The 22,646-nt window shown below is 50.2% G+C and overlaps 8 protein-coding genes across 8 annotated transcripts; 4 read left to right on the top strand and 4 right to left on the bottom strand.

Annotated features, from left to right (window-relative positions):
• The first annotated feature begins 120 nt into the window (after positions 1 to 120).
• K444DRAFT_553285 (uncharacterized protein) lies at positions 121 to 2,728 on the top strand. The gene is made up of 2 exons (XM_024876613.1): positions 121 to 1,970; positions 2,022 to 2,728. Exons 1-2 carry the CDS (start codon positions 184 to 186, stop codon positions 2,344 to 2,346), a joined length of 2,112 nt encoding a protein of 703 aa, XP_024742285.1. The 5' UTR covers positions 121 to 183; the 3' UTR covers positions 2,347 to 2,728.
• Positions 2,729 to 3,467: 739 nt separating this feature from the next.
• K444DRAFT_607936 (uncharacterized protein) lies at positions 3,468 to 4,558 on the bottom strand. The gene is made up of 2 exons (XM_024879266.1): positions 4,051 to 4,558; positions 3,468 to 3,974 (listed from the first exon to the last, which is right to left on the bottom strand). Exons 1-2 carry the CDS (start codon positions 4,542 to 4,544, stop codon positions 3,545 to 3,547), a joined length of 924 nt encoding a protein of 307 aa, XP_024742286.1. The 5' UTR covers positions 4,545 to 4,558; the 3' UTR covers positions 3,468 to 3,544.
• A 451-nt stretch (positions 4,559 to 5,009) lies between these two features.
• K444DRAFT_607937 (uncharacterized protein) lies at positions 5,010 to 5,679 on the top strand. Its single transcript, XM_024879267.1, has one exon. The coding sequence runs from the start codon at positions 5,212 to 5,214 to the stop codon at positions 5,467 to 5,469; it is 258 nt and encodes an 85-aa protein (XP_024742287.1). The 5' UTR covers positions 5,010 to 5,211; the 3' UTR covers positions 5,470 to 5,679.
• A 434-nt stretch (positions 5,680 to 6,113) lies between these two features.
• On the bottom strand, positions 6,114 to 8,070 carry K444DRAFT_650230 (uncharacterized protein). Its single transcript, XM_024885623.1, has 3 exons — positions 7,521 to 8,070; positions 6,728 to 7,465; positions 6,114 to 6,673 (listed from the first exon to the last, which is right to left on the bottom strand). Exons 1-3 carry the CDS (start codon positions 7,671 to 7,673, stop codon positions 6,563 to 6,565), a joined length of 1,002 nt encoding a protein of 333 aa, XP_024742288.1. The 5' UTR covers positions 7,674 to 8,070; the 3' UTR covers positions 6,114 to 6,562.
• Positions 8,071 to 11,101: 3,031 nt separating this feature from the next.
• K444DRAFT_178792 (uncharacterized protein) lies at positions 11,102 to 11,929 on the bottom strand. The gene has a single exon (XM_024870802.1). The coding sequence runs from the start codon at positions 11,804 to 11,806 to the stop codon at positions 11,333 to 11,335; it is 474 nt and encodes a 157-aa protein (XP_024742289.1). The 5' UTR covers positions 11,807 to 11,929; the 3' UTR covers positions 11,102 to 11,332.
• A 2,011-nt stretch (positions 11,930 to 13,940) lies between these two features.
• Positions 13,941 to 14,712, top strand: K444DRAFT_519326 (uncharacterized protein; the record flags this gene model as incomplete). Its single annotated transcript, XM_024873947.1, has 5 exons — positions 13,941 to 14,285; positions 14,353 to 14,400; positions 14,452 to 14,484; positions 14,535 to 14,618; positions 14,671 to 14,712. 5 exons carry the CDS (start codon positions 13,941 to 13,943, stop codon positions 14,710 to 14,712), a joined length of 552 nt encoding a protein of 183 aa, XP_024742290.1.
• Positions 14,713 to 17,212: 2,500 nt separating this feature from the next.
• K444DRAFT_519284 (glycoside hydrolase family 16 protein) lies at positions 17,213 to 18,626 on the top strand (the record flags this gene model as incomplete). Its single annotated transcript, XM_024873943.1, has 3 exons — positions 17,213 to 17,327; positions 17,390 to 17,827; positions 17,878 to 18,626. 3 exons carry the CDS (start codon positions 17,213 to 17,215, stop codon positions 18,624 to 18,626), a joined length of 1,302 nt encoding a protein of 433 aa, XP_024742291.1.
• A 793-nt stretch (positions 18,627 to 19,419) lies between these two features.
• On the bottom strand, positions 19,420 to 21,518 carry K444DRAFT_581482 (glycoside hydrolase family 76 protein). The gene is made up of 4 exons (XM_024877749.1): positions 21,208 to 21,518; positions 21,071 to 21,138; positions 20,382 to 21,017; positions 19,420 to 20,331 (listed from the first exon to the last, which is right to left on the bottom strand). The coding sequence occupies exons 1-4, from the start codon at positions 21,284 to 21,286 to the stop codon at positions 19,744 to 19,746; spliced, it is 1,371 nt and encodes a 456-aa protein (XP_024742292.1). The 5' UTR covers positions 21,287 to 21,518; the 3' UTR covers positions 19,420 to 19,743.
• Positions 21,519 to 22,646: the final 1,128 nt, after the last annotated feature.

The raw sequence follows: 22,646 nt of genomic DNA on the forward strand, positions 1-22,646 counted from the left end.
TTCCCTCTTAATCCCTATCACAGTGTCACGTGCTACGCGTAACTCGACGCGAATTTAGTCGCGTTATAGTGCGAACCTAAAATCCATGACCTCTCGACATTTTCATTACCACGGCAGTTAATGCTTTAGAGCCCCCTTCAAGATCTGTCCATCTCATCGGATTCACCGCCAATTCTCGTCACAATGCCTGTGGAAATTATAGATCTTGTCTCCAGTCCGATTTTGCCTCGGCCTGCTAGAACCAAAGTAAACAAAACCGTACCTCCCTGCAAAGCCCTAACGTATGAAGCATCCAAGCCGCGAAATGAAGACTGGTTTGACCTCTCGTCTGATGGAATCAGCCTTCCACCATCAAAAGCCCTGGGTGTGAAATCGTCACTTTCTGCGAAACAGATTCTACCGTCGAATGGCCTCTCAAATCCTTCCCGACCCATGAATCTAGTTGGAAGCAATGAGTTCTATTTCCTCTCAGATGATTTTGACACCACTATATCGCCTCCGAATGCGCCTACGGGCAAGCGATCGGCGACGTCTTCTCTCCCAAAGCCGAATTTGGACGGTTCCTCAAAGCAAGATCGTCCCCGAAACCCCGCCAAAACGACGAATAACGTCGAATTTCTTTCAGACGACTTCGATACTGCTCATTTCGATGATCCATTTGCCTCTGATGAGCCATTGCCGAAGAAACGACGCCTCGCCCCGTCACCAAAAGCTACTTCGAAGACCACAGGGCCGAAGAAGACTGAGTTGAAGATGTCGACCTCCAGTATCGAATCTTCATCCAAGATACATACATCGAAATCGGCTACCGGCCCAGGCTTGAGGCGATCAAAAACAATGAGCACCCTCCTCGAGTCAGATCCCATAATGTTTACGAGCTCACCCGATCCATTTGAAGATGCTGCTCGGCGAAGGAAGGGAAAGAGAAACACCACTTTATACGAAGATGGAGAGGAGGACGATCCTTTTGATATTGGCCCCTCCCGGAATGAGATGGGGAGGAAGAAGGTTCCTTCTGGAAATGGAATATTGGAGTCTAGCCATGGTAACAGAGGAAAGGAATTTGCGATTGAGAATTCGTCGGATTTCGATCTCCCGGATATTGGCTCCTTGGCATCCAAGCCGAGCTCGAAGACTGCCAAGAGTTCACAGATTGTTCTGGCCAAATATAATGCTGAAAAAGCTAAGGAGGAGACAGCAAGGGACAAGGCAGAGAAATCGAAAGAGAAACAAGCTTCAAAGGACGCCGAGAAGGAGCAGAAACGATTGGCCAAGGAACAGAAAGTCCGAGGCAAGGAGAAAGCAGCTGAAATGGCGAAAGTCAACACTCTTCGGACGGATAAGAAGGTCTCTGCACCTGAAATGATTGTTGACATTCCATCATGTTTGAATGAGAAGCTTGTTGGACAAGCTCGAAATTTCCTTACTCCCTTGCAGATTGAACACTCCGACTGGGAGAGCTCGCTGCCTGTTATCAAGTGGAGAAGAAAGGCCATCGCTGAATGGAATGATGATATGGGTCATTGGGAGCCCGTCCCCTTGCGAATCAAGACCGAGAAACACATCATGTGTATATTGTCTGCCAAAGAATTTGTGGATCTTGCAATGGCGGACGAGGGCCAGGATTTGGATGCCCATGTTCTGAGACTGAAAGCCAAGTTCGACTTCTGTGAAATCATCTACATGATTGAAGGGCTTGTAGCGTGGATGAGGAAGAACAGAAATGTGAAGAATAGGCAATTCGCAGCTGCGGTCCGCAGTCATCTCAGTCAGGAAGAGCAGGCTCCAACTGCAAGTCAGAGGACGAAGAAGAGGAAAGAGCAGGAGTATGTCGATGAGGACATGATCGAAGACGCTTTGCTTAGGCTACAGGTCATTCATGGCACGCTCATACATCATACTGCTACCATGATTGAGACCGCAGAGTGGATAGTAACATTTACACAACACATTTCTACGATTCCATATAAGTATGGTTTCCCTTCGGATTACCAGGCAAAAGTGCTAACGCCGTTTCTTAGAACTAAACAGCGATCGCTCGATACAGCTTTCTGTATGGAATCCGGCCAGGTGAAAACAGGAGAAAACGCCGCAGACACCTACACCAAAATGCTTCAAGAAATCATCCGCATCACGGCCCCAATTGCATATGGTATTGCAGCTGAGTACCCAACTGTGCAGAAACTGGTCAAAGGTCTTGAAGAGAATGGGCCGTTGGCATTAGAAGATTTCAGGAAATGTGCTAATAAGGATGGCGCGTTTACTGATCGGAGGATTGGACCATCGATCAGCAAGAGGGTTTATAAAGTTTTTATGGGAAGACATGCTGCCAGTTGGGATGTTTAGATGGTCCTGCGAAGGAATGGGTGCAGAAGTGCTTGTTTTATGTTTGTATGAGTATTGGTGATTGTGCAAAAGTCCTCTAGAAGGCTAATTCTTCATTAAGATCCGAGAGAACGTATTACCTGTCTATCCCGACTTCCCAAGGTCACTGCAGCAAGGACTTTTTGACATTGCCTCAAAGTTTGCAAGCTTACCTTTCTTAAGAAAAGAGGTCTTAGATCAAGACATTCCCTGGCTCGAGGTGAAATTGGTATCGAGGTTTTGTTGCACATAGACTGTAAACATCCGATGAAAGACTACATTGAGATGAAAGGGGTTTTCTCTGATGTGATGAAAGGAATTCTAACCATCTGCTGTTCGGATGGTTTATGCGCGTCATGCAACGAATATCAATGAGATGAAATAGAAGATTAACCATCTGATCTTTGGATGATTGGGGTGCGACTCGGTGTGCCAGAAGTTTTGGTACGTTGAGAAAGTCTAACAGTCAAGTTTTCTTTCTGTTTGGGTAATCTGCTTTCCCAAGCATTGCTGCATATCTCTGATCGTCCAAAGTTCTCCTCGGACATTGGTAGGTCAATTTTCCTTCGTTGGGTTTTGCTGCGTATGGACTCAATGTACAGGCTTTCTGGTACATTGAGATTGTTGTTGAGTGAAGAGTAAATCTTGAAGTCAAGCGCTGTTAGGGAAGATAGATCAGGCTAATACGGAGACGGGTGAAGTGAACCCTGAGCCACGACAGCCACGCAAAGCATTTGTCAAGGCTATGAGGCCATTTGTAATAAAATTTCAGGTCACGAGTGTTCCGACAGTTTGGTTTGCTCTTGTGAGTGACTGCCGCCTGTCGTTGGTCGAATGCACTTCCACTAAATACTAAGTACCCAGGCAGCAGGCAAAATAACATGCCACAGCCGTCTTACCCGTTCCCATCTTTCTGCACTTGACAGCTCGTAAGAATTAGTGAACAAGCAAAGCTTGAGCTATAACGGGGAATTCATTTTGGCACATGCTTTGGCAATGTACTAAGAGACGGAGGCCTTGGCAGGCTTGGTGGTTTTGGCCTTTTAGAAATAAATGCATGGCGGAAAAACAATAGGAGAAAGAAAAGTTGCGATCAAAGTAGGGGAACATTTCGAGATATGTACACTCTAAATTTTTCGGGCTTGAATAATCCTTCTAAAGAGGGGATTTGTAAATGCCATCAAGCACTCTCAATCTGACCTACCATACTCATCTTACCATAACTATCCACAATCCTCACCTCAGATACCTTACTCTGCTCCTCATCCATAATAACTCGATACCTTTCACCAGCATACAACGGACTCGTAGCCCGATACGTAACTTTCTTCGGAACAACATCTCGACCCTGCACATCTCTCCACAGGTTGACCATGTTGATCAAATTCAAAGGTCCATGGACCACTAGATCTCGATGTCCTTCAACATCGCGGCACCATTCTCTATTATAATGAATTTTATGGGCGTTGAATGTTAGGGCTGAGAATCTAAAGAGTGTGACTGGTGTTTGGGTGAAATCTCGTGTGTACTTCCCTTCTGGGAGAGGAACCTGGTCCGGCTCTGAAGCTGGCGTTTGGGGAGTTGTGATTTCGGGGCGGAAGATCCAATTTCTAGCCACAATTTTTTTTTAGCAAAGAGTCAATTGGCCCGTGTATGGAAGCTCTCGATTCCCGCCAAGGACCCTACCTCTTATCAATCAGCGCCACACCACGTTCATTCTCATAACTTTTCTCCACACCAACAACGACCATCTCCTCACCAGCTCTCGTATTCTTCCCCACCGCAGATACCAATTTCGTCGTTTCCGTAACTTCTTGTCCGATCTTCAGCCTATTCGTTTCCCCTCCAATCCATTCTAGCTCTCCACCCGCCCACATCCGCCGCGTGAACGGACGGGGAGGGTTAAACGTCGTATCCGTTCCATCTCGACCTAATTCCTCCTCAACTTGTGACGGCGTGAAATATGCCAAGTGGTAACAAGCTGGCAATGGTGTGCCATTCTTTGGGAGCGATTGGGCGAGCTCAGGCCGAGAGAGCGTTGCGGAGAAGCGTTGCAGTTGGTTGGCGCCTAGGAATTGGGTATGGGTGTGCGGAGGGAGGGATTGGGATTTCGAGAGGAATTGCGAGGCAATTGATGGTGCGGAGGTTGAGCTGTAGAGTCTTCGAAGTGTGGGGACCATGATGTGTGTTGGAGAGGTTTGGAGGTGAGGTTTGGGGGAGACGACCCCGCATCAGCCGAGGTTCGGGAGCTAGTTTGGAGGGAAGCTATTTCCAACCACCTCCTTTAATTTCGATACTTTATTATGCTGGGCAAAGAGACTGAGGGATGGATGCCATCTGGTGTCACAATCGCGAGTGGAAATGGAGATGGAATACAAGTTATACTTCTTAACAACGGCAAGCGCCTTATTGTTGACTTCACCCCAACCGAGTCCTTGGACCGCACCATAGAAGGACCCATCCTCAAGCAGTACGAGTCTGCACTTGCCAAAGATGAGGATGAGGATGAGTATGAGGAAGAGGAAGCATTTAATGAAGTGCAAACACTTGCTCCAAAAAGTGGTGCACCTACTTTCGCTCGACCTGCTCCACCCGTCGCGGCAGGATCATCGCTGCCTGACTTGCACTCAGTGCTGTACCCGGAAACCTTTTTCTTCCACTTTAATACTGTCAAAGGGAAAGTTGACGTGGTGCCTCATGAGGACACTTGGGATTTTGATGAGCCTCCTCCTTTTGATCTGGATATCACAAACGAGCTGGCCTTGCCAACTTTTTCCTCAAGCGACATCAAAGTCTTAGGAAGATTCTGGGGAAGGCATTGCCAAGGTCCTGGCAGAAGGAAAGGGAATGTTTTGCAAGTGCCCAGATCCTTCCCTCTGGCAAGCACTCGAAAGCGAATTCTCGTGTCTCCAAACGATAGCACAATCTCCGCCATCCTCATCCATCAGAGCCCCGAAACCCACCGGTCTTGTCTCGCGCACCGAAACCGGAAAACTCGTTGGGATCTTGGAAGATAACATTCCTCACGCTCCGGACAAAGCGTCCACTTTACAAGCGATAGCAGAGGAGATTTCGGCTATCTTGGAACTGCGGAGAAAGAGGTAGTTTTGTTCAGATCCGAGAAACTATTGACCGGATTCATGCGATCGGCATTATCTGGGGAGGTGGCTAGCCGCATAATGTTCTTGTCGACAGTGATACAGATGATGCGTGGTTGGTCGGCTTTGGGCGCGGATCCACTGATGACTTGGTTGGTGAGATCATGGAGACGATGGAGGTGATGAACTGGCTATAGCAAAGATTGCTGACTTCCTGGATGCCTGATGCGAGTACGTACAGGTAGTTCCTAGCATTAAGCCCTTCTTGTTAAGCTGACAAGTGAAACTCAGCTTGGTCACTTGTTTTATTCAGACTTTCGTCTGATCTTGGAACACAAAGATGGCGTTATCGTTCATCTCGCATCATCGTTGACGTTCGGAGGGCTGCCATGCATGCCACTCTGGATTTCTCCCGGATTTTACCTTCTCCTGGGACCGGAGAACCCATGAAACGGCTTGGCGCCTCAAGAGGGTGTTTTGTTTCTTGAGGCGCAGCGTTCGTCTCGTCTATTGTTTAGGCTCTTGCAGGGGGCAGGGGGGGCCTGTTTCCCGCATTGCCGAGAGTCCCCTGACGACATCACTCACCAAGTCTTAAAACTCAGGATTGTCACAGCATGAAACGGACCTCAATACGAGCCTCTGCGGTAGCGAGTCGTTTGTTATTTCTCAAGGCGCTCGAATCATGTGAAGGATGATGCCAGTGGTAGATTTCAAAGGACGTATCTTTGATTTTTTGGGGGCCTTCATGCCTCCCGACACTCGACCTCGACTCGACGAAAACGACTTACTACCAAATACTCTTACATGTGTATACCTCCTTTTCTCGCCTTGCCTTGATTCCGAAAACACTTGTGATCCCAAAAAAGGATCAGCGCTAGTCATTCACACGTGGAACGAAAGAGCGTTTTGATGAAATGAAATCTTCCCGACCAGCCCATCCCATCATTCCACCATCACTCATTAAACCCATGATTCACCCAACCCGAAACAACTCCCCCACCAAGCCCTTCACTCCAAAAAAAACCCCCCCCCAATCCAAAATTCCGCCTTCATCAATTAAAATTCTGTAGCTGAGAATAATTCATGAAGTGTGAAGTCTCTTATTCGTGTCGTTGCATCTCGACTCCGGCCATTGCAATATCTCTGGTATCTCGTCGCTCTTCCATGCGCTTGATCATCTCCCGTTCCCTCGGGCTACGTGGGCTGGCATCCTGTGTCAAATATTAGCAAAAAGTAAGATCATGCAAATATCAGGTGAAACTCACAATGCCTAACAAGGCTGAGATGCTTGTAGCGCTGTTCTTGGTCTCTTGGACAGGGGTTGGAAGTTGATGAATTGGCTTCGTATTGTACCCTTGATAGCCTCCGCTCGGGGCGGTGTGGGTATCTGGCGAGACGCACGGAGTAGGGGGAGCATTGGTAACGATTCCGCGCTTCCAAGTCTCCTCGAGAAGAAGTGGTGAAGCTCCCTGTCCGTATTCGGCAGCGATGACACCCCAGAATGAGACACGGTGAGCTTCGTAGATGTGGCGGAGACGCTCCTTGTCAACGTTGGTCATGGCTGATTGAGAAGTGGTAACATCGCAGTCGAGGCGCAGGGGCGCCTGGGCTGAGTCGGAAAGTGCACGGCGGGGTAGAGATGGCTTGGGGAGGATTGCAACTGGGTGGCTGAGGTTGCGGGGAGGGCTGTTGGAGTTGGATCGAGGGAGGAGGGTCGATGCAGCGGGAAGCTGAACGTGCTGTGGAGACCGAGGAGAGTAGTTGTAGGTTGGTGGGGTGACGGGGTCGTTCTCGTTGATCGGCGATGGCATGGACTGGTTCATGATGGGTGAGTGAGAGACAGTCTCAGCACTGGAGGCGACCGAGTCGCTACGCTTGCGGCGGTTGCTCCCATGAGAAAGTTGGTGGTAGTGAAGACGGCAAGCCAACTCAGTCTTTTTCAGGTGAGCGGCAATATGTTTGTAGGGCATCTTCTGGAGACGAGTTTGGAGAAGATAAACTTCCTACATTGCTGTGTTAGCTAAGAATGAAAAAAACTAGGAGAACAAATATTCGTACCTCATCCTCGCTCCAAGCTCTGCCACCGCCAGTGGATGCCTGCTTTCTGTTCTTCTGAACGCCGAAATCGTGTCGGTTGATGGCATCCACCGGGGAGTAGTTGGACCGGGCCACATGGGCAGAAGTGTTCATTTGGTTCGTTGCTAAAGGCATGACGGTCGTTGATCGTGAAGAATTGAAATTGTTGCTGAAAGTATATAGTAATATCAGACTTGTAGAGCCAGCTAGTTTTGAGAACCCAAGTGTGTAAAAGGGCAGTCCGGAGCTGCGGTAGAATATATAGTCTTTCCTGTCGAGGATGATCGAGAGGAATATAGCTGGAAGAGCAATATAAAGACTGCAATAAAGTGGACAACGAAGAATCTACAAAAAAGAATGTAAGCAGCCAAGCCAGTTGGGCGATAAAAGAGAGTAATTATTAGCTGCGAAAAAGATAGTCGACGTCGAGTGGAGAACAAGAGGAAGAAGGAAGACAGACAGGATCGAACGGATCATATATGAAGCATTGCCTTGCACAGGATCATCTGGAGTATCCTGCTCCCGTGGCAGGTCGAGGCCGTGCACTTCCTCTGAAGTTTGCCGGGGGCAGCCGTGGCCGATGTTCAAGAGGTTTCTGATTATGCATGGCTTGATTTCATATCTCCTTTGGGATACGCTTTTCATCCCGTTTCTGATCATACTGGCGTTTCTTGGTGACCGGGATGGATGTTTGAGATCGCGGGGTGTGGGCTTCAAGTGTCACGGCTTCCATGTCACTGCTGCCCTGACCTTCGAGAAGCTCTTTGGAGTGGATGGGTAAAGAGGCAGCATGATACTCGGCCCAGTGTGTCCGCTGGAGGTGCGATCCGTCGATATCTGGGAGCAGTAAGGCCATGAGAGCAGCAATTTTGTAGCTGCAGATTAAGACTAATAGTGCAGCAGTTGTGGATCAGTGCTGGAGCTGGTGCTGCTGCACGTTGAGTTGGGACGATGTTGACTGAAGGGAGGTGGCGACGACGCCCCAGCCAGGCTCGCTCTCGCTTGATTGGGTGGTTGTGGGGCGGCCGCGGCCTTGCAGGCCCATGAGATGAAACCCAGTGCCCACGCTTGCCCTCGATTTTTGTTTCCACACCAGGCGCGTTCCAAGCAATCGGCGGCGAGGGGGCTCTCGAGCCACCACCAAGGGTCTTAATTCAGATCATCGCCTGTGAGTGGGCGACAACGACCGCGGCTGCACGATTGACACCGTCCAAGATCCAAACAGCGCCGCTGGTGGACTTCTGCAGACGGCTCTGGCTGATCCGCCCCGCCTGTGAGTGGTTGCCCTTGCCCACGGTGTTTCGCAGAACAAGCCTTCCACGCACCGCAGACACAATTCAAACACTCAATTCAGACACTCAATTCAAACAAAGTTTCTCATGGCGCGACAAGAATAGAATAGCACCGCCAAGGAGCCCCCGCCGGCCCCTCCATGCACGCAATGGCGAGCCAGCGCCTGAGGAACCGTGGACGCCCCGTCAGAGGTGATTACAAGGGTGAGGCAGGTCGTGCTGGTCCAGCATCATCACCAGTCCCTCTCCGTTCTCCGCGTTGTGTCATGATTCGAGCGGCTTTACAGCGTAAAGTGCTTTCTTAGGTACGCATAATAGATGACTAGATGACTCTGGGGAAGAACGACTAGCCGACCGAGAGTGCCAGCGCACGCAGATTCGCAGATTCGCAGAAACGGTGCGAAATTGCTGGTGTTCGGAAGGGTCAGTCCCCGGACTCACCGGACAGAATCATCCATCAGCCCATTCCCAATCGCCCCCCTTGATCCTACCCTACACTCGCTACCGGAGGCCAGGCGTAAGGCTGCTGCAGATTGAGGTGTTGAGAGGCAGGAGACGGGACTCAGGCGAGTCTGGCGATGCGGTTATTGTGCGGTTTCGTGATCAGATGGAATCATCTGAAGCTTCTGCAGGATCTTCTCTACGCAACCGCACTGTACACCACTTGGGCCTAGGGCAAAGCAAGGTCTCCCATTGAGCCGCTGACAGTACCGGCAGCCTCCATCACGAAGCCGTCAGTGGCGCGGATTCGCGAAATCCTCAAACGCAGAATGTTCGGGTGCTGTCTCGAGGACCCTCGGCCATGGCCCTCCAGGCGAATCTGAACACACAAGGCATTAAGATCTCTCTTTACCGCTGTCACAGATCCAGGAGACCGCCGTTATCGATGAGTGTAGATTGTAGAATGTCGACTTTTGACGGGCAGCAAGGGCTCATCATGCGCTGTGCTTTATCCGATCTTGAAGCATGTTGCGTTGTTGGATGACATTTGTTTCCTCCTGCGTTTCTTTCTTGCCTGTTTTGGCGGGGGCTAGCTTCCTCCGTGTGTCGTTTTTGGAGATTTAAAGAATGAATCCTCCGCACTTCTCGAATTACATGAAACTGCAAACGTTGTTTCTGTTTCGAAACCTCTGCCAAGATGGCCAAGCAAGCCTCTCGGGAATATCTGATCCGCTCGAGTCATATCTAATCTTGATCTTTGCCTCGTCAACTACGGATGGCAGGTGTCTTCAACATTGGACGAACTCTAGCACGCGCTTGTTGAAATTTCTGCAACACAAGAATTGTTCGTCGTGGTCTGAGGAGAATTAGAACAGGCATCGTTTGTGATTGTCCCGTGTTATTGGGACACTGAGAACATCATGTTGAATGTCATCCCGACAACAGGATCTTAATCCTACTTCCCATAATCAGGTTTGCTTCGGATAGAAGATGACATCTGAAGAGTAGCTCGTGCAGCGGAATCAGAACACCACTGTTTGTGATTGACCCGCGTTATGGAAGGCTGAAATCATAATGTCGAGGACCATCATCCAGGCATCAAGATCTTATCGCCACTCTAGTGCTGGTTTTTCTTCAGATAGAAGATGACTTCTGGTATCTTCATGGCTTCGATGCAGTCAAGCGTCACGTGTGAGTTTTGCAATCCTTCTATTCTGGGCTCTGACTGGCGCTTTGTACGTCAGCTGTCAGCCAGTGGTAATGCTCCATACATCAAGGATTCCATACATAGCATTACTGCATAGTCAGCGCAGGATTCTGCATTATCTACTAGTCATCCACATGGTTCAGCTCCGCAAGAACACAACTCTATCGAAGACGTCGAGCTGTGCTACTATTATGCGATGCCATGCCATGCCATGCCATGCCGTCTCTCACGTGAATAGGGTTTCTCAACTGAAATGCTGAATTGGTCCAAGGAACAAAAATATCTAACATCGCAACTTGCACAGCCTCGCTACGAATTTTCAGTGTGGAGGCGCCGATCTCAACTCTCAGATGCGGAATGCAGCGGCAGCCTCCCAACAAGGGTTGTTGCATGCAGGCATGGTCACAATGGCATCTCTCGTTTCAAGAGCAGCTGATTGTGGCGCCACAGAGGGCACAGAGAAACTATTTTAAAAAGCGGCCCAAACATTGTTTGACAGGGAAAGTCAGCTCAAAAACAGAGCTAAATCTTCTAAGATTTGTCGTCTGGCTGCCACACGGGGGGCTTTAAGAGCAATCAGAGGAATTAATTCATCGGCGATTGAGGTGTCCCGGGTCCCGATGACACCGTGACACCGTGACACTACAGTACAACGGAAGAAGTACTCGGGACATTTCCTGCATGGAGACAAAAGTAGAAGTGTGCCTCATTGCGCGCGGCGCGCAGCCGATTCAACATCAGTTCCTCACTAGGCTCAACGAGGCACTAACCTCAACGAAAGCACGGGAGACCAGAAACGGGAGACCTCGTCCACCTCAGTAGTCGTTCAGACCCGCTTCTCGGGATGTCAAGAGTCAGTCGCGGCCGGGAACCCAGGCGACTCGGCCCGGGCGCGGACGGGTCGTGGGGGACGTTTTGGGAACTTGGAAGGCCCGCAAATCTCCTTTGGCGAAATAGCTCCCAGCTGCAGCCCCGAATCGACATCGCGAAGGACGAGAAAGGACTAACTTACGCCACAGTCCACACGATCTCAACGAAACGCCTCGGATATTAATACAGTAAATCCTCCCTGCCAAACTGCCAACTGTGCGGCAACGAGCCCCACGCCCATCCTGGATCGTAGACGCAAGCCCGGGTCCCGGGAGGTTCACACAGTCTCTGGTGGAGTTGGACGCTGCCCGAGTTCTCTGGCCAGAACGCGCGCTGGGAATCTCCGTGTTTGGTGGACAGGATCGGTCTTCTATCAAGATTAAGTGACTTGAGCCATCCAAGAATCCAGGTTGAAGGTTCGAGAGAGGGAGGGGTTTTCCAAACAAAATGATGTCCATTTTAACGACGAGATACCTGGTCCACTGACGATCATCGATTCACAGCGCATGAGCCGGCAGCAGGGGGTTCATGTAATAGTGGCATAAGATGATAAGCCACACAGAAATGGCACAAGGGAAGCTCCATCAGCGCGTGGTCATCAAGCCCAGAAGGCAGGGGACGAGAGTAACTTGAGGGGTACATCGGTGACTAAATTTCGTTTCGTCTCCCGGCATGAAGCTGCGAAATTGGACGATCCTTGTACCACTACATCGTGATACTTGCGCTGTAAGTGCTGGTGGCAGGCCAGCACAAAACCCCGCCAGCTGGATTGCGGGGAGAACCAACAGTTGTCTCTAATTCTCTGGATGAACTGAACCCATCGCGAAAGCTCTGAGCTCCAAAGCTCCAAAGCTCCCAGCTCCCAGCTCCAAGCAGCGCACCGCAAAAACAAAGCATAGATCTTTGCGCCTTCCCTCATGCCTGTACTGCGCTTGCACTTGCACCTGTTCCGCTTGCTAATCCCCGCCCTCGACATTAGCATATTAGCAGATTAATATTGATCAAAGGGTTGAAGCTCAACATCACGCGATTGCAATGCAATATGGCAAACATTCGCATTCCATCAACCCCGCTGGACGTGCTAGCCTTGTAGCTCGGAGCATCGACAAGGACATCAGCATTGCCCAGCCCCCCTCCCCCTAATACATCGTCTGCATGAACGCGCTGGACAAGCGCGTTACCCCGCGATTTTCGAGATGGGAAGCACAGCTTGCCAGCTCCCCTGGGCTAGGCTCGTGATTCCCCATGCAGCCAGAAGCTGCAAGCTGCTTTGGGACAGCAGGTTTTGGCAACTGGGAGTGCCAATCACGGCCCACAGATACCACCATTCATGCAAGATACTCAAATGAACTTAGACCTGCTCCAGAAGCGTTTGCCAGGCTGAGCTCTCGTTTGCTGTCCGGGCCGCACAGTGCACACCACCAGCCCCAGGGTGCGCTTGTACCACGCCCGTACCGCCACTATCGCACGCTCTCGGAGCCGTGCAGACCTCCACTCGCGGAATACTTGTACCAGCTTGACTGGAGCCAGTTGAAGCTCCGTCGAAGCTCCGGTCCCCCCCTAGCCCAAAGCCCTGTTGTTTCGGAGAAACATTTCAAGAACCCCCCAGCAACTTACCTTCTTGAACCTCGTTGAGTCGTTGGACTTTCCTTCCACCATTCCCCAACCCATGTCGCTCCAACGGTTACACAACGCCATGCTTTAAACGCAGGCTTGGGACTGGCGATCTTCGGTGGGCTAACATTGGGCGATGGAAGTCTGCACCCACACCTTTCCCGCCCGTGCACGCAGCAGTTCTAGCCGGACTGAGCATGGGCCCGAAAGAGTACTTCGGGGAGCTTCTGCAGCGGCGGCGACGGCGAAGAATCTAGCTTACAACGGGCCATGACAAGTAGTTCATGTCTTACCTTCACACTGCCGGCCCTGCCTGAAGGCGTCTAATCATGGAGGAAGGCTTGAGACTGGCCTCACCAGCCGCTCGAAGTACACCTCAAGTACCGCCTGTCCCGATCGCAGCAGACAGGCATTAAACTATTTCTTGCACCGGCTGCCGTTCCTTGTCAAAGTCTTTTTCAATGACATCTCATTACAGCGTTCTGCATGAGATGTACCACTGGGGTACTTAAATGTCCGAGTGGCCTTCGGACTTCGAAGTCATCAGATCACAACCATCGTACCTCTCTCTTCCTTCAGATCGCGCGCAATTACCCCCCTCAGTTGGATGCTACACGAAGATTTTGTTACCTATATTCCCTTGCTCGATATATTGCTGGTTGCTTCCCGACTGAAGCATTAGTTGGGTCAAGCAACTGCACGGCTCAGCAGCAAGATATGCAGGAAGAGGCATGTCGGCCCTGTTGACTAAAATCTACCCTATCCGAAGTACATGAGATCTCAAGTACCAGAAGTACCTGATACCTTCTGCACCCCAGTCTTCCAGCCTCATACGCGGACGATCTTCATCGGCCAATCCACACGCGAGACCAGCGGGTCCAGAATCGCGCACAACAAACTGGACGCTTCTCTCCCGCCTTCCTAATTTCACGTTCTTCAATATCAGGCGGATGCGCATCACTTTTACTCTCGTCGCCAATGTCTAAACGTGGAAACCAGACTGAACCCGAGACCTCTACTGCAATATTACCTTCCCAAGCTCGTCCTTCCACAGCTGACACATCAGTCAAGCCAGAAACCTCGTCGCCGACAGGACCACGAAACAAAAGACGCGCATCAGGATCCTTACCGACGCCTCTCCCAATGTCCGCACCATCCAGCTCTTCGGGGGCTCCCCCACCTCCTGGTGAACCTAGCATGACCGATTCCCCAATGCAGCCTCCGGCAAAGAAGAGTCGAACAAATACTCCCTGGACACCTGCTGAAGAGCAGAGGTTGAAGACCATGCGGGATGCGGGCAGTACCTGGGCAGAGATCGCAAAGGTGAGATACAAAACAATCCGGGGGCTGGGGTCGCACACGAGTTTCGGAACTGAACATGGACTGGTAGACTTTTCCAAGCAGAACCGAAGGATCCGTCAAGAAGCACTGGTACAAGGTAAGGTTCACTTTTAGTCCTGTCAAGGTTTTCCAGACTTACAAGTTACAGGATATGCATTATGCAGAATTCGCGGAAGATGAAGTAAGCTACTCATGGTTGCGATCAAGCAACAGTCGCTAACACTTGGGCAGAGTGTAGCTCTTCTCAACGCGATCAAAGAATACGAAAACAATAAGTGGAAGGAAATTGGCAAGAAGGTTGGAAAGCCTGCAAAAGTTGGTTGGCCTAGTCGTTTCCCATTTAAACCCTTGCGCTGACATTTACTAGGCATGTGAGCAATATGCTAAAGAGCATTTCAACAAAACATAGAGCTAGGCGAGCTGAAAAGAAGCTTTGCATTTTCGTCAGAAGTACCGGTGGCTCTCCGATCCGAAAATCTGGCAGGGCTTCGATTACACACTGCGGCCGCACACGCCTTTTTACGTACAAACCCTTGATGACAACGGCTCGACCTTTCCTTGTCTACTTCAAAGTGTTCAATAGCATCGACGGTGCGGCCGCATATATGGCTGGCGTAGGCGGGGAATTTTCTCTTTCGAAATCTCGGCGCTTCATGCACGTCTAATTCGCAAAAAACTTTTCGATTCTTCTCTCAAATGGTCTGATCTGGCTTCGTGATGGATGGAAAGGATATGCGGCTTCTTTCAGGAAGGTCTCTTGCATGTTTTGGGACTGAAATCTATGACAGGGAAGTTAGGGAGATGGGATACCCGGTGGAATAAAGGTGTTGATGCGGGAGGGATACCTCTTGAATTCGAAGACTTACCTTACCTGCCTCTGGTGGTTTACGTTGGCGCGTTTCCGTGAAAACGAGTGGTGTACTGGTGCGCCTTGGGATCCTACTAATTCCGGAAGTCTAAAGACAGGAAAATGCTGGATATTTATGGTTGGAAACTCTAATTCGGGTCATTGCATCCCTCGCATGCTTCAGGCCCTGCACCTTTCCGAAACTGGCCGCCACACCCGGTTCTTGGGATTAACCCTCCGGATTCTGAAGAATATGCTGTCATGATCTCCAGGAGAGAGATCCGCTGTCAGGTAGAGCCGGCTAGCAAACATACCAACATCAGACTCTCTTCCCCTTCCCAAAGCGCGGAACACGGCACTGGGAGTGTACCTGCAGAAATCGCATCAAAGACCTCAATAAATTCAGCCCCGCACCTCGTTTAAAGGCACGTGCCCGGACAGTCAGTTAACCTTGCTTTCGACTCGAAACTCGTTTTCCGTTAAAATTCCCACACCCTTGTCAGCCACAATTTCTCACTAAGAATTGCTTCTTCGTGGTGGCTTGCGGGGAACGACAACCGCAACTGCGTGAGACACTGAGATAAGAGCGCAAATCCAAAATATTGGAGGAGGGGACATCGAGCACATCGCAGGTCCTCCCGTGGCGGGGGCAACGGCCGCTGGCGTGGCTTGCAGGGGGTGGCAGGGAGAGGGACTGAGGGGAGCGTTTCATTGAGACCTCTTAGACCTTCCCATTCCTGATACAGTATTGTTTAGTTGCGCCAGCCTCGGGATTTGGACATGATGAGGCATTTGCGAATGTCTGACTCGTGGGTGTTGCCGCTGACTACAGAGCCGACCCGGTAGACAGACACTGCAGATGAGCAAGACACACTTCACTGCATCCTCGCGCAGTCGGAACCGAGTTGCATGGTATCTGAGGTTTGTTTCTGACTGTGCTCAATCAAGCTTATCTTTTCACACATCTCTGGAGGATTATTGGCGTCTGTGGAGCGGTGTCCAGGGAGCGAGCTGAGCTGAGCTTGGCTGGGCTAGGCTGGGCTGGGTTGTGCTGCACAGCATTCGTATATAAAACGCTCGACCTTCTCTCAACGACATCCCACGAACACCAAATTCGTAATCGTGCTGTTCTCGACACACGTGCGGTCACGGAAATGAAATCGCGTGTCCCGCCTCCATGATTGAGGTGCCGTGACGGCCGGGAACGACTTTTTCTTCGCGATGGAGCAGCCCATCAATACGAGATCGGCCTCCGCATTTTCCTTGGAGGACACCACCGAGGACACCACCGAGCACACTACCGAGCATACTATGTATGACACGGGCTAGATGGGTGACAATAATAGGACTGGTTTAGGAGAGGGGCCGCGATGATTGATTGGGCAGAGAGTGAGGAACGCCGTTTTTTGCAAGTGGCGAAATAATACTAACTCTTAAAGTCTTAGGAGTAGAACGATCGCCTCGGGTGCGGGCCTTGATTTGTGATTTTTTGCATCGCGTTGAGGTGTCTCTCTCCAGATGTGGCGTGGCTCCGTAGTCCACCAGCCCCTCCCTGTCCAGTCCAGTCTGGAGGCGATCGATCGTAAAACCCTGCTCCATTCCTCCCCCTCACAATTCTCACTCTTTCCGCATCGTTTGTCTTTCTTCACAACAATCCACTCTTACTCCTACGGACATCTGTTCCAATTTCCCTCGCTGGACTTTCATACACACTCGCTATTTCACATCCTCTACTCGCTCTTCTAATTCTCCCATCGCCACTTCTCTTAAGGAGGCATTGACTTTTTTCTGCAAGGGCCAGCCAGGGTCAAGAAAGGCTAAATCCGGGACGCTGTATTTCAAGGAAAAGGCGACTGAACCCAGGATCAAGCTTTTGGGGGATTACCATTTGCCATTGGGACTCCTTTCTACCTGCAACCGTCCGTTGGAAGTTATCTTGGCTCGTCTTGTATCTTTACTTCTTTTAATCAACGTCATTTTTGGGGAGGAGGCCACTGCGTCGTCAATCGCTCGACGCCATTTTATTTCCTAGCATCAATTTCAACGGCTTCTTGCATGCATAATGGTTCGAGCATCAACTTTCGTCTTCGCTTTGGCCACGGCCTCCACAGCTTTGGGGCAGGCTCAGACTTGTGATCTGAATAATAAATGTCCTCAGTCTACGCCCTGTTGCTCGCGTAAGTGGAACCCCTTCAACCGGGAATTGAAGTTGGCAGTGTGGGCTGACAGATGTGTTTAGAATACGGCCAGTGTGGTGTAGGAGCATATTGTCTGGGAGGTTGCGATCCTCGATCTTCATTCTCATTAAATTCCTGTACTCCCGCACCCGTCTGCGAAAGCAAAACATACACCTTCGAAAACCTGGACAGCGTCGCACCCAACAATAAATACCTCGGAGATGCATCAAAGGCGGATTGGGTCTCGAGCGGAAATCCTGTGCATTATGGGAGCGATGTGCTCCTGACAATGGCTCCCAGCACGGTTGGAACACTTCTTGCAAGCACGTCGTACATGTGGTATGGGAATGTCCAGGCCAAGTTCAAGACAAGCAGAGGACAGGGTGTTGTCACTGCGTTCATTCTCCTTTCTGATGTGAAGGATGAAATCGATTACGAATTTGTTGGGGCAGATTTGGAGGTTGCTCAATCCAATTATTATTTCCAGGGCATTCCTGTCTGTAAGTGAGATCAACGATCCCCCGATGCTAAGATATTAACCCCTGTCCAGATGTCAACGGAGCCAATACCACCATTTCAGACACTTTCCAGAACTACCATACCTACGAAATTGACTGGACTCCTGATACTATTACGTGGTTAGTGGATGGAGTGGTTGCCCGGACAAAGAAGCGTTCCGATACCTGGAATGCAACTTCAAACCAATGGGCCTACCCACAGACGCCTGCTCGCGTGCAACTTTCTCTGTGGCCTGCTGGGCTTTCTTCCAATGGCCAAGGCACTGTTGACTGGGCTGGAGGCTTGGTCGACTGGAACTCCGCTGATATTAAAAATAACGGATACTACTACGCCTCATTCACATCTGTTACGGTGAACTGCTTCAACGCAACTTCTGCCCCAGGCACCAACACGGGAGTCTCCTACACATACAACGGTTACTCAGGCACCAACGACACCGTCGTCGATGGCAAGAACGCCACCGTCCTTGCCTCATTCCTTGCAACTGGATTAGACATGGAACTCGGCGCCTCCTCCGGCACAGCCTCAGGAGCTCAACCTTCATCCACCGCGGAAACGATCCCAGGTCAAAGTGGCGGCAGCCCAGCCAATATTAACAGCCATGGGGACACTGGAAGCTCAGACTCATCAGGTTCAGGAGGGTCGTCCACTGTGACAGGCTTCGTGCAGGGCGCCACCGGCACGAGCAAGAGCGGCGCCGACAAGCTCGGCCAGGAGAAGGTAGTGAAGGGGAGTTTGTTCGCTGTCATCGTGGCAGTAGCCGCCATGATGGCTATGTGATGAGAAATGAGAAATGAGAAATGAGAAAACATGGAAAACATGCATTGGTTGGGTCATAGTTAATCTGAGTATGTTCTGGAATTGGAAAACGGAACGTGCATCGCGGGTTGGTGGGTATTAAATAATATGGCGACAACTTACTACTTAATGGCGTTGGCCGTCCACTCTTTTGGAAATGAATGCATACGCTTTGGCTGAAGCAGGAGAGGACGAGAGAGGACTTTCTTGTATATGTTGATGGGGGTTGTGGATGGGATGCTGAGGCAGAGTTTGCAGCTGTATGATGAAGGATGAATGAAAGAAATGGGAATTTGATCTGAAGTTAATTTAGTGTGTCAAACGTTCTGAGAGCAGGTCTTGAGTGTGGTGGTTTAGTTGACTCACTTCAGAATTGGGCTCGTTTCATGACTCACTAGTTGCCTGACTATCTGTTCAGAGAATCGGCCTTGAGTTCAGGGATCATAGATCAAGACTGTAGAAAGTTTAGTTTGAATATCGCACCTCACTTTTGCGGCTCACCTTTTGACTTCATTGTCGAACCGGCTTGCATTCAAGTGAACAATTTATCCCTCTCTTCGGATTTTCGTTGCACATCTCGAAGAGGATCGCCAACACCCGATTGGCCGGTCAGTAGCCTGGTCAAAAATCACATTCACTCTTTCTCTCAAGTGCTCCAGTTTTCGTTACACATCGTACATCTGCGTCGCTGCTCGCTTTTCTTTGACTTTGCCTTTATTGTCCGCTCTCTCAGGGAGATTCACTCTCGAATTGAATTAATGAGATCTCATTGTACCGGAAAAGTCCAGGAGCTTCATTTACATTGCCCGTTCTTGGTTTGCTGCACTTGAAGAGACTTTCAATGCTCGAAAGTTGTATTCCCCAAACCTAGAGACTCAGGAGTACTTTTCTTGGCACCACACAACCAGCGCCTTCATGTGTTTAGATCTCAGATCCAAAATCATGCATGCATGCATGCAGTCAGCACCACAGTATCCGTCTATACACATAGATTTCAATCTCCTCCGTGCGCCCAAAACGCCCACGCCATGCTCAAAAACCAAAAGAGGGGTACTCCCATGCTCAACACAAGAAATACAAAAAATCATGCAAAGGAATTCTAGCTCTCTAAAGCCATAAACACACTCCCACCAAGAACACCTCCCACCACCGCAAAGGTGAGGAAGCCGGCCGCAACCTTGTCTTTCGTCTCGATAGGCGCCGACCGATCCATCGCTTGACTCATCCCAATCCCAGGAGCCGTGATCCCCGCTGCCGCATTCCCGATACTCGTTCCTCCGGTACTGTTCGTGACCGGAACCACAGCTTTCGCCTGCGGGATCTGGATCAGCGCCGAGTTGATAGCGCCCAGCGCGCTCATCTGCTGCCCGACTCCCGTAGTGCCATCATAGGAAGATGTAGTCCACTTGAAGCCGCAGGTTGTGCCTTGGTTGCCCCCAGAACATGCTGCTGCAGCGGCTTTCGCTGAGGCAGCGAGGAGCGGCGCGATGGTTGTGAAGGTGAAGGGGGCTAGGGCAGTGGTCTGGGCTAGCCAGGCCGTGAAGTAGGCTTTGAAGGAGAGCTGGTCCGTGTCGCAGGTTCCGACCGTCTCGCAGGCTTGCTCTTCCATGATGCTGTTTGTGAAGAAGATGTTTGCGTTTTTGAGGAGGCCGGCAGTGCGTTCTTGCCAGGTTTGAGAGCCTTTGGTCTGGAGAGGGGTTAGTGTTAGGTTTGTGGTGGGGAAGGGAGGGAACGAACGTAGTTGAACATGTTGGCTGCTCCGTGGAGGAAGATGCCGGAGTTGTAGGTCCATTGCAGACGAGTGGTTCCCGTGCAGTTGTCGGTGACGGATGCGCCATCGAACACATTGTAGGAGGTATCGATTAACCCAGTTGCTGCTTCCCAGTCCCAGATCCTCTCCGCCCATTGGGCGTAGGTATCGTTGCTGGTGTAGCGGGCTAGCCTAGCTCCCAGGTTGAAGAAGCAACCGTTCGCAATACTATTCTTGTAGGTGAAGCCGTTGTTAAATTGGAAGATCTGCCATCTCAAACCACCACCGCAGCTCGAGGTATCCCACCGGGTTGCCATCTCGTTGAAAACTGCTTGCGCGAGAGCTAGCCACTGCGGTTGGTCCGGAGGGGGATTCTGGAAATTCGTCTCTGCAGCGAGCATTGCTGCCATGGCCCAAAACCCTTGATCGTCGTTTCCTTCGTCTTTGGTTTGGTTCACCGGCATGTAATCCCGATTATCGCTGGCTTGGAATAGCAAGGCTTGTGTGATCAAGTCGTTGTATGATGAATCCCCAGTCCGGGACCAATAGTCGATCATAGTCATGAACATTCCTCCAGCTTCCCACCAGAAATATGGTTGTGGTAGTAGCCCTGGAGTCATTCCCTACTGACATTAGTTCCAACTTCTCAGCGCCGCCAAGGAAGGTATTGACGTACTGTGTCGTTTCCGTTGTAGAAACTCATCAGTCCGTGGGCTACGGTGCTTGCCGCACTCTTCAATGAGTCTGCCATACATCATTCTGTCAGTATTGCTAAGTCTAAGAGGTACACCCGCGGGAGGTCGAGCTGCGTACCAGCCGAGGTGGTGTCAACAGTAATAGCAATCGCATTCTGGGCCAACAGTGCCGGCCATAACAAACTTGAAGTCCGCATTGTGATATAATATTGGTGGGTTCGGTGTGTCGTGAGAGAAGAGGAAAGATATCTGGGGTTGACGATTTAAAATGGAGCACCAGGCCAAGTGGAAAGGATCGTGGTGAAGATTTGAAGTTCAAAAATAGTTGATTAAAGGCCCTGTCAAAGGTGCGGATTGAGACGAAGAGAATGTACTCAGAAAAATAATGAAGGCAAAACACAACATGAATCAATTCTGGTTGCCCAAAAATAGAGTTGTTGAAAAGAAAGGATGACTACACGAGAAGTTTGTACACTCCACGGGAAGAGGGGATCAAGGACAAGCGCCTGAACCATTCACGGGAGCAGAAAATGAAAAATGGAAACGAACTTGCCCGATCCATTCACCCTATTCCATACTGAGATGCTGCCGCAGGGGTGTGGTGCAGTCAACACGAGGGTTGAAACCGTGAGAGTATCATTCTGCTAGACTTGACACAGCTCCTCGGACACCCAAATATCGGCCAGCCATGATCATAGCTCCGCCACTTACGGAAGAGCATTAGCGCCGGAGAAAGGACTGCAATTGGGACGAAGCAATGGCGGCGATGGACATCGTGTGTATCCACAAAAGCTTCGCATTGCTTGGTGATGCTTGTCTTTGTCCTGTTCAGAGGAAGCAGAAACGTTGGGAGTTCAGGGGTCATGGCTCTCGCTTATCTTTGATCACGTGGTTTCTACGTTAAGCTGTTGCTCTCTCCCTCTCTCTCTCTCTCTCGGTTTATAACCGCATCTCCTCTAGCCAGAAGAGGTCATTTTATAATTTCGAACTCATTTGCTATAGCATGTGGATCATATAGTCGTGGATAGCTTTGACGCCTCCCTTAAGTCCAAGCTCCGAGGCCTACGCCGGGCAAGGCACATTGCAGAGAAATATATCATTTGGCATCTGCTCGTTGCATAGTAAGAATTTTGAAAAGGTTAGTTTGTATGCATATTGTGCGAAGTCCTATCAGAGAGTTTCACCGCTGTTCGGTATTGAACTTTGACCTTGGGTCAACTTAGTACACACTGCATTCTTAACACTGTTAAATTCCGAGAATTCAGCCTCGATTTCGAGGATAGTGTCAATGTTCCTGATCTTTCGGATCCTTGAAGCGATATTGCGTCTGGTTTGGTTCTTGTAGTGCGGTTCGTTTTGCACTTTTCATGGTCATGAAATCATTTAGTTTCCCCCATTATGGAGAATCAAGAATGCATTAGTTTCTTAGGGTTACCAACTAATCTGAATACTTGAGCTGGAAAAGGTGTCTGCCTGCAGCCTCCAAAATATCCCTAGAATCAAGCCAGACGAGCTTCTTGTGCTATTACGAACAGCCAATGCAAGCTCTACCAAGCT

The sequence above is a fragment of the Hyaloscypha bicolor genome (genome assembly GCF_002865645.1).
Source record: "Hyaloscypha bicolor E unplaced genomic scaffold K444scaffold_16, whole genome shotgun sequence".
NCBI lineage: Eukaryota > Fungi > Ascomycota > Leotiomycetes > Helotiales > Hyaloscyphaceae > Hyaloscypha > Hyaloscypha bicolor.

Bases quoted from the DNA above. Each gene is read 5' to 3' on its own strand.
- K444DRAFT_553285 (XM_024876613.1), top strand. From the start codon at position 184: ATGCCTGTGGAAATTATAGATCTTGTCTCCAGTCCGATTTTGCCTCGG. The intron at 1,971-2,021 runs GTATGGTTTCCC...GCCGTTTCTTAG, and splicing joins ATTTCTACGATTCCATATAA to AACTAAACAGCGATCGCTCG.
- K444DRAFT_607936 (XM_024879266.1), bottom strand. From the start codon at position 4,544: ATGGTCCCCACACTTCGAAGACTCTACAGCTCAACCTCCGCACCATCA. The intron at 3,975-4,050 runs GTAGGGTCCTTG...AATTGTGGCTAG, and splicing joins GTGGCGCTGATTGATAAGAG to AAATTGGATCTTCCGCCCCG.
- K444DRAFT_607937 (XM_024879267.1), top strand. From the start codon at position 5,212: ATGTTTTGCAAGTGCCCAGATCCTTCCCTCTGGCAAGCACTCGAAAGC.
- K444DRAFT_650230 (XM_024885623.1), bottom strand. From the start codon at position 7,673: ATGCCTTTAGCAACGAACCAAATGAACACTTCTGCCCATGTGGCCCGG. The intron at 7,466-7,520 runs GTACGAATATTT...ACAGCAATGTAG, and splicing joins GAGCTTGGAGCGAGGATGAG to GAAGTTTATCTTCTCCAAAC. The intron at 6,674-6,727 runs GTGAGTTTCACC...TATTTGACACAG, and splicing joins TCTCAGCCTTGTTAGGCATT to GATGCCAGCCCACGTAGCCC.
- K444DRAFT_178792 (XM_024870802.1), bottom strand. From the start codon at position 11,806: ATGGACATCATTTTGTTTGGAAAACCCCTCCCTCTCTCGAACCTTCAA.
- K444DRAFT_581482 (XM_024877749.1), bottom strand. From the start codon at position 21,286: ATGCGGACTTCAAGTTTGTTATGGCCGGCACTGTTGGCCCAGAATGCG. The intron at 21,018-21,070 runs GTACGTCAATAC...TAATGTCAGTAG, and splicing joins TCTACAACGGAAACGACACA to GGAATGACTCCAGGGCTACT. The intron at 20,332-20,381 runs GTTCGTTCCCTC...ACCCCTCTCCAG, and splicing joins CAGCCAACATGTTCAACTAC to ACCAAAGGCTCTCAAACCTG.